This window comes from Micropterus dolomieu, linkage group LG21, assembly GCF_021292245.1.
Source record: "Micropterus dolomieu isolate WLL.071019.BEF.003 ecotype Adirondacks linkage group LG21, ASM2129224v1, whole genome shotgun sequence".
Taxonomy (NCBI): domain Eukaryota; kingdom Metazoa; phylum Chordata; class Actinopteri; order Centrarchiformes; family Centrarchidae; genus Micropterus; species Micropterus dolomieu.
The window spans coordinates 19,382,408-19,393,803 of NC_060170.1; the positions used below are offsets into that span (position 1 = coordinate 19,382,408).

The 11,396-nt window shown below is 42.2% G+C and overlaps 2 protein-coding genes and 1 long non-coding RNA gene across 6 annotated transcripts in view; 2 read left to right on the forward strand and 1 right to left on the reverse strand.

Moving 5' to 3' along the window:
- si:dkey-190g11.3 (uncharacterized protein LOC567059 homolog) overlaps window positions 1–4,781 on the forward strand; it is a 6,178-nt gene extending 1,397 nt beyond the window's left edge. Inside the window, exons 1-6 of one of the 4 annotated variants that reach the window (XM_046034211.1) lie at window positions 677–1,061; window positions 1,181–1,232; window positions 1,926–2,030; window positions 2,244–2,384; window positions 2,461–2,511; window positions 3,816–4,781. In XM_046034211.1, coding sequence (XP_045890167.1) covers window positions 1,968–2,030; window positions 2,244–2,384; window positions 2,461–2,511; window positions 3,816–4,004 — 444 coding nt within the window. In that variant the 5' untranslated portion in view covers window positions 677–1,061; window positions 1,181–1,232; window positions 1,926–1,967 and the 3' untranslated portion in view covers window positions 4,005–4,781. Of the gene's footprint in view, window positions 1–676; window positions 1,233–1,925; window positions 2,031–2,243; window positions 2,385–2,460; window positions 2,512–3,815 lie in introns of those variants that run through there. The other 3 variants (XM_046034212.1, XM_046034209.1, XM_046034210.1) reach the window with 3 other exon arrangements.
- LOC123959886 lies at window positions 1,365–4,111 on the reverse strand. Its single transcript, XR_006822400.1, has 2 exons — window positions 3,252–4,111; window positions 1,365–2,006 (listed from the first exon to the last, which is right to left on the reverse strand). It is a non-coding gene; the product is annotated as an uncharacterized LOC123959886 (long non-coding RNA).
- Window positions 4,782–5,430: 649 nt separating the features above from the next.
- On the forward strand, window positions 5,431–11,132 carry plk2b (polo-like kinase 2b (Drosophila)). Its single transcript, XM_046034207.1, has 14 exons — window positions 5,431–5,653; window positions 5,748–5,855; window positions 5,962–6,078; window positions 6,403–6,532; window positions 6,763–6,946; window positions 7,159–7,357; window positions 7,481–7,628; window positions 7,880–7,974; window positions 8,280–8,412; window positions 8,621–8,701; window positions 9,058–9,217; window positions 9,557–9,686; window positions 9,828–9,938; window positions 10,136–11,132. The coding sequence occupies exons 1-14, from the start codon at window positions 5,468–5,470 to the stop codon at window positions 10,325–10,327; spliced, it is 1,974 nt and encodes a 657-aa protein (XP_045890163.1). The 5' UTR covers window positions 5,431–5,467; the 3' UTR covers window positions 10,328–11,132.
- Window positions 11,133–11,396: the final 264 nt, after the last annotated feature.

The following is an 11,396-nucleotide window of genomic DNA, read 5'->3' on the forward strand; positions in this document are numbered from 1 at the left end:
CTAACTGATGAGTTTCATCTGGCTTGATCGATAGATATAACTGAGTATCATCTGCATAACAATGAAAGCTTATGGAATGTTTCCTGATAATATTGCCTAAAGGAAGCATATATAAAGTGAAGAGGATTGGTCCAAGGACAGATCCTTGAGGAACTCCATGAGTAACTTTGGCGTGCATGGAGGACTCATCGTTAACATGTACAAACTGAAATCGATCTGATAAATAGGACATAAACCAGCTTAGAGCGGTTCCTTTAATGCCAATGAAATATTCCAGTCTCTGCAATAGGATCTGATGGTCAATGGTATCAAATGCAGCACTAAGATCTAATAAAACCAGTACAGAGGCTAAAACCAGTACAGAGGCTCCACTGTAAAAAGTGGAGCCTGAGCCAGAGTCAGTTACCACTTCATTTCGCTTCAGTCAATCAACCTGACTTGTTGGAGGCGGGGGTACTTTATATTGTTTACCCCTAACCATTCATTTCTTTTGATCAAATACATCAAATATAAATTATCCTTATCAAAATGTTTACGTCATACATTTCTGTAAAAAATCATCTGTACAAGCATATGTTGGGCTAGAGAATATTAGAGAGTTCTTCAGAGATACGTCCTTCCAGAACAGTTACATTTTTTTACATGCTGCAGTAATATCTCCCCTCATTATTTTCAGCCATATTGGACAGTTTTCAATGGAGGACTCCATTGAGGTGATTCTGCAAGACCATGGAAGATTCCTTTCTACCAAAAGACCCCATCCCGTTGTGTCGGCCGGCCTAGGCGCTCTGCTCACAGGCTTGTATGGAGTATGGAGCGTGTTTACTATGCCTGGCTTTCGCAAAATCCCACGGAACCTCAAGGTGCTTGAGATTTCCTTTTTCTGTTTTTAGATGCCTGCTTTCTTCTCTCCAACCTTCTCAAATATCAAATGCTGCATGTTTGTGTGAAATCAAAGAAATAAAGCCAAGATAGAACATTACTTGCGCATTAACAATAATTTGCTTATTTTGGAGCAAAGTGCTCTGTGCTTGCAACAAATGTGCGAAAAGAAGACAGTGGTGAGTATGTAACCATGAAATGCTTTATGGAGTGCTGCATCATTTTCTGCGGTATGTTTTGTGCAGAGATCCACTTTTCTAACATAATGGATCATGCACTATTTTTCCTTCACCGTCAGTACAAGATGAACAAGAAAACATGATGATCAGGAGCAGATTATCAGAAGTTAGGTAATGATGAAGACATTTGTTTGTTGCATAGAGAATCTGAATTATGTTTTGATAATTTGAAGCAAAAAGAAGCAGTTTTAACAGTAATACTTGAATGAATATGATCAAAATGTAATTGATTTTGCGGTAATGATTAATATATCTCTGACCTGTGTTTTTTCTGATTAAGGACACGATATTTTGTTTATCCTGCCAGCTATATCTCACACAAAACATGTTATGCTAGGAGAAAAGTCGAACTTTACATGATCACACAGATTAAACACAGTTTACCTCAAAGCCCTGCTGAATGTATCATTCAGACAGATATTGTGGAACAGTTCCACTGCCAGTGAGTGGGAGATCAGATTCAAGGTTATAGCACTCAAATTTACTTCAGTCAGGTTTTCTATTATGAAGCACATGTGGAGTTGTTTTCCCATGAAAAAGAAAGTCATGTTGCTGTAGTGTTTGGTTGCAGTGTCATAAATATTAGACGTTAAGATTTTAATTACTTTCACATTTTATTTTAGGTTGTAATTCTCCCATTCAGCATCACATCATAAAGATCTGCCTACAGTATTGGGCACTGTGAAAGACAGATTAAAGAGACTTCACCTATTTATCTTCAATATCTAGTTCACCAACTTGATTTCAAAGTAGTGTACTGTACTACATGCCACATGTATTGACTAAGATTGTACTGTGGTACAGGTTCCTTATTTGCCCTCCAGCAAAGATCAGACGCTGAACGTCATGAAGCAGCTTGAGGGACGAACTGGTCGCTTGGCAGATCTGGGATCAGGAGATGGGAGATTGGTTAGTGAGCTGCTGCAGTTGTTTTAGAAAAAAAACAAAAAACACATTCATTATTGGTCCAACAACTACGGTGCAAATCTGACTCAGTGTTTTCATGATTTGAATTCCTGCTGGGGTTTAAATCTGAGTGTGCTATGTACACGTGGGTGTTCTGTTGTTCCTTTAGAAGGGAACTGTAGTTGTATTTTACACAATCAGATTTGATTTTTCCAGGTGTTTGCGGCCTCTGCTGCTGGTCTTCAGTGCACAGGGTTTGAGATAAACTCTATTTTGGTGGCCTATGCTAGGAGCAAGGCCCGCTGGAAAGGAGTGCCCTCCAGCCAGGCAACCTTTGTAAAAAAAGACTTCTGGAAGGTAAGACCTACAAGTGCTTTCCCTAACACCATTCAAAGTTGTTATATGACCGTGTGTGTGTGTCTTTTTTTCATAGACTGATTTATCTACATACAACAATGTGACAGCTTTCCTTGCTCCGGGAGTGGTGAGTTTTTCCTCCTGTGAAGAATTCTCTCTTTCCAGTTCTGTAGCTCTTTTAATGCTGTTTAAATCACACTTGTATGAAAAAGTATGAACCTTTTGGACTTTTATGGTTTTCTGCATAAATTTGTCATAAAATATGATCTGATCTTCATCTAAGTCAAGGGTACTGACAAATATAATGTGTCTAAAATAATTACACAAAATAAATTCTGATCCCTCATGTGAACCCTTACAATTAATAAAAAAAAATTGTTTTGTTGTCCTGTTGTTTTGTTGTCCTGTTGCATCACCCAACTTCTACATAGTTTCAGCTGACGTACAGACATTGTCACATTATCCTGAAGAATTCTCATATACTTGGGAATTCATCTTCCCCTCAGTGATTGCAAGCTGGCCAGGCCCTGATGCAGCAAAGCAGGCCCAAATCATGAGGTTTCCTCCACCATACTTTATGGCTGGGACAATGTTTTCATTCCATTTGTAGGCTAGATGGGGCGCTGTGTGCTTCGTCCAAATAGTTCAATCTTAGTTTCATCGGTCCACAAAACAACGTGTCAGTGTGCTCTTTTGCAAACGTCAGGCGTGCAGCAATGTTCTTTTTAGTAAGCAGTGGCTTCCTTTGTGGTGTCCTGCCATAGAAACCCTGCTTGATTTACGTATTGTAGACTCAGGAACAGAGATGTAAGCCAGTTCCAGTGATACCTTCAAATCTTTGGCTGTCATTCAGGGTTGTTTCTTTACCTCATAGATGAGTCTTCATTGTGCTCTTGGTGTCATTTTGACTGGGCGCCCACTTCTTGGTAGAGTAGCAACAGTCCCAAAGTGTCTCCATTTGTAGAATGTTGGCCTCACTGTAGACTGGTGAATTTCTAAAGTCTTTGAAATCACTTTGTAACCTTTGCCAGCTTCATGTAAATGAACAATTCTTGATTGTAGATCCTCTGAAAGCTCTTTTTTTGCGAGGCATGACTCACATAAGCGTGTGCTTCTTGCGCAGTGCAGACTCCAAAATTTCGAGGGTTTTTTATAAGTCAAAGAAGCTATTGTCCACACCTCCAAACTCATTTCCTTAACGAGACTTAACGAGACCAGGTGTGCTAAAAGCTGACTCCAATTAGCTTTTTTGAGGTCATTAACTCAAGGATTCACATAATTTTTCCACAAGCACTATGAGGATTTTTTTGGTTGTTCTCAATAAAGACATACCCTTGACTCAGATGAACATCAGATCACATTTTCTGACAAATTAGCATTAGCATACAGATAGCTAAGTGACTAATTCATCCTTTTCTGATTGATTTACAGATGGATTTGCTGGGTGAGAAGCTGTTGAAGGAGCTTCCCGATGACGCGCGTGTCATCGCTTGCCGTTTTTCTTTCCCCAACTGGACCCAACATTCGTCTGTCGGCTCCGGTCTCGACCAGACTTTTGCCTATGACATCAGCAGCGTGCGCTCACGCCTGGGAAATGTACCGTACTCAGTGATGCAATAAGTCTGAGTCTCTGGGTTATTTTTGTTTGTTTTCCAGCACTGTCATTCTCAACAGCACTAAACCCTCTAGACACTTCCGTTTTCATAGACCAGAAATGAACAAAACTGTGTTTTGTATTTAAAGGGATACCAGACCAATGAAAACAGATTTTTTAGCAGGTAATTATAAAAACGTTTGGGGAAATAAATTGGTGATATCTGTCATTTATTTATTTATTTAGCAGTGATGCTTTTGAAAAATGTATTTGAACATTGCAAGGATGAGCGGGACTGTGACTAAGCATGATGTCAGGATGATTTTGACATCACTTAGCCCCTACAGTATTTGTTCAGTCTTTTCATTGCCAGAACAGACGGAGCATTCTTGGTGCAAATACCATTGTGCATCTAGAAAATGTCTGCGGCTGTAGGGCTCTTTCTAAAAGCTCTTCCACTACAAATAATTTGACTTCAGTGTCGACACACCGCCTTAGTAGTATGGTACAGGAGGGATTGCGTGTTTGTGTGTTATTCATTAGTTTTGTTCCACTTTGCTTTTGTGGTGTTGTATTTCCTAAACAAAATTTCCTAAACATTTACATTTGTTAGATAACTACTTTATGAAGTCCTAATTGTGCAGCCTTGGTGAAGGAATTTGCTCTCTGTATAGTCTTGGGCATATCACTGAAACTTGTCATACCGTTGTACCTGCAGTGAAATGTAGCATGCTAATGTAATTTTTTATGAGTCAATGCAATATACCTGCCTCTGCGAAATAGAACACAAATCTTCCAATGTACTGCCACCTCTACAACCTTTCCACTCATATCGCTGCTCATACTCCACTGATCAGTCTGATAAAGTCTCACTTTTCAGTTTCCAACTGCAATACAATATATGCCTAGTCTTTGGTAAACAAAGGCAGATTGTAACCTGCAGTGTCCCCTCAATGTTATCCAATATCTCCACCTGAGGGTGCTAGTGCTCCAAACTGAGTCTGGCGCAAATACACCGGATGAGCTGAGCCTGAATAGAATACAGATCAGGTTTATCCTCTGCATAGTGGATATTTTATCGACCAAATGCATCAGGCTTCCAACACCTTGAATTATATTTTGCACCAAAATGTTAAAGCTCCATTCACCTGCCCAGATCCCATGCAGCAAGTAGGTACTGTACAGAACATGCCCGTTTGTATTATTGTTGTGGATGGCGGTTAGTGGTGCAAATCGTATGAATCCTTGTAGGAAATGTTTGATAACAGAATCTACACGTTGTTTTGTCCCTTTTGATTTCATGTCTGTGCCATCATCAACGTCACCTTGCAGGTTACATGCGAGGTAATCCATATCAGACAGACCTCATGCTCTCGTTTCACATCGTGACGTCAGGGAGAGGGCGGGGTGGGTTAGGGTGCCAGAGTATAAAGGCTCAGAGACAGACTCTCCGGGTAGCATTCTGAGTGCGGACGAGAAATCACCTCTAATGGAAGTACAGACAAGTACCGGGCCACAACAGACAAACAGCAGCAGCATGTGTGAATCCACGCAGAGGTCCTGTGAACCTCGCCGAAAGCGAGTGGATGAGCGCAGTGCGCCCTCGGAGATGGCCAGGATTATCACTGATCCTGCCACGGGGAAGTGCTACTGCCGTGGAAAAGTTTTGGGAAAGGTAGCGCAAGCGTAGCAAACGTTGTCAACTTTTTGGATTTACCACGTAACCCGAAGACACAGCATGTTAACAGTGTTTTTCCCCCTTTTTCCAGGGAGGGTTTGCTAAATGCTATGAGATGACCGACCTCTCCACCAGCAAAGTTTATGCAGCCAAAATCATCCCACATGCGCGCGTCTCCAAACCCCACCAACGGGAGAAGGTAAGCGCGCAGCTCCGGTGCCTGTGCGCACACGTATGACTGGAGAACAGATATCACAACATTTGCCTTCAGTTACAATCGTTACAGTTGTCTCTTTCCCCGCTAGATCGACAGAGAAATCGAGCTGCATAGAATACTGCACCATAAACACATTGTGCACTTTTATCACCATTTTGAAGACAAGGAGAACATCTACATCCTTTTGGAATACTGCAGTAGAAAAGTAAGTGCCATTTGTCACATACTCAAGTCTCCAACCACTGTACTTTATCCTTGCTACTGCTGTGTAACACCTGCATTGCACCTAAAGTCAATGAGGCAGCACATATGCAGTAATCAGTCTGCCCTCAGTATAAAATTATTGTTTAAATCTATTGTGTGATACAGAATCTATATAACTACCTACAGTTTTATGAGATTACGAAAAAAATCATCAAGCATGATAAGGGTTTCTTCACAGAGGAAAATGTTTGTTTCTATGGAATGGTTAGACTTAGACAGCAAACAGCTTTATAATCACTCTCATCCATGTTTTGTCTTTATGCAGTCTTTAGCCCATATCCTGAAGGCTCGCAAAGTGCTTAGTGAGCCAGAGGTGCGTTATTATCTAAGACAGATTGTCTCTGGACTGAGGTACCTGCATGAACAAGAGATCCTTCACAGAGACCTGAAACTTGGTAAGGAATCATTATGCAGCATTGTCACACTACAGTGCTGAGACACTTTGTGCTCAATTGTAAAAATGTGTTGTGTTGTTGTTGGGGCTTTTTTTTTTTTTTTTAATACCAACCCCACTTTTCCTTTTTTTTTTTCTTTTACCAATTCATCCAGAAGGTCCCCGTAGTATTTAGCCTTTGATCCTGGGTTGAATATCAAGTGCTCATCTCACTCCCTTTCTTCCCTACAGGTAACTTCTTTGTGAGTGAGTCGATGGAGCTGAAGGTCGGGGACTTTGGTCTGGCTGCCAAGTTGGAGCCAGCGGGAAACAGGAGGAAGACTATCTGCGGCACTCCCAACTACCTGTCCCCTGAAGTGCTCAACAAGCAGGGCCATGGCTGTGAATCAGACATCTGGGCCTTGGGCTGTGTAATGTGAGTAGGCAAACTGTAAATCCACCATCAGGCACTCAAAAGGTTAAGTTATAATAGAAATTATTTTTGGTTATTATTGAATAACAATCAAATAACAGATAATCAGCTTAAAAGACATCCTATTTCATGGACTAGTGCATTCCTGCTTTGCCTGCAGTCAGTTATTTTTAGTGATGGAAATCAGCTCACTTTTGCTCTCTATCCTGCTCCAGGTACACCATGCTGTTGGGCAGGCCACCATTTGAAACCACCAACCTGAAGGAGACATACAGGTGTATTAGAGAGGCACGGTACTCCCTGCCCTCCTCCTTGTCGCCACAGGCTAAGCAGTTAATAGCCAGCTTGCTTGCCAAGATCCCTGAAGACAGACCTAACCTGGACCACATTTTGAGGCACGACTTCTTCACACAGGTTAGACAACCTTTTTGCATCCCTCTGTCTGTACCACTCCCTGTCTGTCTAAATGTCACTCTGTAGGAGGACCGTGACCTCCTTCCCACCAGCCGCACACTGACCCACTTTCGTTCTCTACAGGGCTTCAGTCCAGAGCGTCTGCCGGCTAGCTGTTGCCATTCAGCACCAGATTTTCACGTCTCTAGTCCCGCCAAGAGCTTCTTCAAGAAAGCTGCCGCTGCGCTCTTTGGTGGGAAGAGAGACAAGGTCAAATACTACGAGACTCTGAGTGAGTATGACATTAATTCACTGAGTGCTCATGTACCACTTTAAAATGCCACATATCAACCCAAGCTAATTATCTTTCACTCCGTTGAAATTATGGCTGCTACAAGAGGCATCACTAAATAGTTTTTTTTTTTTTAAGAAGATTGCCAGCACAAGTCACATTTGGTCCCATCCCGCTCTGATGTCCGTTTTATGTAGCTGCTTGTTTGAAAGGCCTTGCTCTGATTTTTCTGTGGTCATTGCCTTCGATAGATAAATTAACCAAAGAGGAAGAGGAGATCTACAAACTGCAGCACGACTTGGAGAGGACTGTCATCAGCCAACAACAGAGCAAAAGGATTTCTGAGGTAAGAGGTCATTCATTCAGAACAAAACAGGATATTTACAACAGTGTGCGTGATGTTGCAGGCACATTATTCATGCAGCCATTAAATAAATGGGTAGACTCGAGATCATGTTGAGGAGAATCCAATGACTCACTCTGATGCTGTACTAAACTTTATAACAAGCGCAGTTTCAGAGCAAACTAAAAGTACTTATTTTCAACCTTTAAGCCAACCACTTTGAATCAGTGGGTGCCCACTGAGTCATAGCAGGAAGATGATCTAAACTTGCAGATTCTAACTCCTGTCGTCACTGATTCCCACCTCAGAATGGAAGTCTACTTCCGCCATCTGCCGAGAGCCCCGTTGCCCCGGCAACAGAGATCCAGTCCCCGACGACACGAGATACCATCCGTCTGATCGTCAGGGGGAGCCTGGGGAGCTGCAGCAGCAGCAGCGAATGTAAGATTTGCCCACCTCGTTTCACACATGATCACAGAGACATGAATTGATAATACTGTTTAAACATCATAAAGTAAATTGCACAGGAAAACTGAATAAGTGCATTGAGGATAGAGATTTGACATAACAGCTAGAGTGCGAAGTCATTTCTTCTACTGTACCGATATGACATCAAGCTAAATGTGACCCCCTGTTGTTGCTTTTAAAGGCCTAGAAGACAGCACGACAGGGAGCGTGGCAGAGACTGTTGCAAGTGTGTTGAGGGGATGTCTGGAGAATATGCCTAAAGGTGAGTCGACTTGTTGAAATGATTTACAATGCCATGCCTCGTACATATAGTTATTGATTAGAAGACTCCACATTGAGAGCTGTCATGATACGGCTAAATCATTCTCTGTATTTGACCTTGAAATTTCTGAAAGAGCCATGCTGATCAAGGGACTCAAAGTATATGTAGATTCATGTTCCATATTATATTTTCAAAAGATACACTCCCTGATTCCCTCCCAGCTCATTGTTGATGATTAACACCAACATGGTTTATAGTAAAGTTTAGTTTAGCTCTTGGGTTGAGTTTGCACAGGATGTCGTTTCTTTAAACCTTGTCATTCTATTCTAACCCTCCTCTGTTTCCTCACCTTGCAGCTGACGACATTCCTCAGGGCTCAAACAGCTGCAGTCTTCAATGGGTGACTAAATGGGTGGACTACTCCAACAAGTACGGCTTTGGCTATCAGTTGTCTGATCACACTGTGGGAGTTCTCTTCAACAACGGCACTCACATGAGTCTCCTGCCAGACAGAAAGTATGCACCGTTCAATCCTTCCACAACACTCCTCCTTTAGTTTAAAAGTTATTCGTCACTACATGTGACGGCAATGACTTGTTTAAGCTTGCTGTAGTGCATAGGGCTACCTGTTAGTGGTTTGAAATCGTAGGGATTCCTTGACTTGTTAAATTTGAGTACATTATAAACTTTCTTTGCCAGAAAGTAAGAGCAGTATTTTTAATCAAGAGTACCAACAGATTTAAATCCAATTGTGTTTCTTTCTTATTTGTGTATCTGAGTGGTTGCGTAACTCCTTGATTTATCTCCTCTCTCTCTCTTCCCCCCCCCCCCCCCCCCCCCCCCCCACTTCTTTAGGACCATCCATTACTATGCAGAGTTGGGCCAGCGCTCTGTCTTCCCCACTTGCGAGGTTCCTGAGCACTTTGTGGGCCAGGTGACTGTGCTCAAGTACTTTTCCCACTATATGGAGGAAAACCTCATGGATGTAAGTGAATACCCCACCCTCCTCTGCTCTTGTAATTAAATCTCTACATGTCTTTTGTCTCCACCCCCTGTAGCATTAGAAACGGTATCTATCTTGTTGCAGCCTGTCTAATCCTGATGTGTTATTCTCTTGCTTTCTCAGGGCGGGGACCTGGGTAGTGTGACAGATGCACACATGCCCAGACTCTACCTGCTGCAGTGGCTTAAGTCCGACCGCGCCCTCATGATGCTCTTTAATGACGGCACTTTCCAGGTAAACGCACAAAAGATCACAGGAAACTCAGCCGGGGCTGGGCAGGCTCCTCAGAGGAGCACTGTTTAGGTGCAATGCATAACACAGTATTCAGAGAGGAGGGTTAGGCCAAATCGAATAAGAAAAGGATTACTTTTTGTCTTTTGCCAAAAATTGATAGAGTGAATTGATAAATGACAAACCTTTTATCTCCAAAGATCAACTTTTACCACGACCACACAAAGATCATCCTGTGTTGCCAGATGGATGAGTACATGCTGACATACATCAACGAGGACCGCGTCTCCAAAACCTTCAAACTCAGCTCCCTGCTGAAGTCCGGCTGCCCAACTGACCTGCGTGAACGCATGGTGTACTCCCTCAACATGCTTCTGCAGAGATGCAGCTAAACCTACAGTATTGTGTTTTGGACAGTGTTAAACAAACAAATCTACCCATTGTGCTGCTGCAGTGGAACCAGGATTCAGAAGAAACTGTGTGGGAAGAACGAGTTTAAGGATGGATGTGTGACAAACATTCCTACACTGTTGCACCTTAATGACTCAGCAGAGGTGCAGGTGAAAAGATAATACGGATAGACTCTGTGGATGAGGAAGTGAAATGTAGCACAATGGCATCAGATATTAAAGGGCTGACTTGTATGTTGATTGATGGAGGAGAGGAAAGCCTGAATGTGTTGGAGCGAGTATGTTGGTACGAATGTGATCCCCCAGATGTTTGGGGGGGGTGGGGGGGCAGGCATGTTTGGAAGTAAAGACAAATGCTGGGCTGGCACCAGCTTAAATGTGTACAGAATAGTTGATGCTGTTTTGTAGAGACAATCCATAAACTGATGCTCTGAATGTAACCAGAGCTAGACTGTGGAATCTTGTAAAATGATGTACAGCGTATGTCACAGCCAACTCAGCAGTGCAGAAAAATTATTTGCTTGTGTGTGGATGTTACAGAGGTTGGTTGTTTAGTGTGAGTGGGAGGGGTGAAACATCACACTAACTTTAAAACTGTGATTAGTTCTCTCTACTGATAGATGGGGGGGGGCAGGAGGATCGAATGACATTAAAAACAGTACATGGGATCCTTCCCTTAAGAGCCACTTTCACCTGGGTAGAAACTGTCCTCAGTAACTTATTGTGGAGGGGAAAAAAGTGCAGTATTTATTTATTTAATAATAAAGAGCATTTTCTAAAGAATCTACTCCTGAGTACTTGTCCTCATTGAGTGTTTGTACCGGTTTTTATTCAGCAACACAGCAGTGTCTTCATCTGCCCTAACATATGTTTATTGCCCTGACATTTTCTGAGAGCGGCCTCAAAATAGATGCCTGGTATTAAGTTTATTTTTAATGCATTTCCACAAACCTGAAAATGAACTGTGACCTTGTTTCACATGTAATAAGAATGTCCTGACTTCATGCACTGCAGTGTGGTGAGACACAGATCTAACAGTTACTTACATATC

Bases quoted from the DNA above. Each gene is read 5' to 3' on its own strand.
- plk2b (XM_046034207.1), top strand. From the start codon at position 5,468: ATGGAAGTACAGACAAGTACCGGGCCACAACAGACAAACAGCAGCAGC. The intron at 6,079-6,402 runs GTAAGTGCCATT...GTCTTTATGCAG, and splicing joins TGGAATACTGCAGTAGAAAA to TCTTTAGCCCATATCCTGAA. The intron at 9,939-10,135 runs GTAAACGCACAA...TTATCTCCAAAG, and splicing joins TTAATGACGGCACTTTCCAG to ATCAACTTTTACCACGACCA.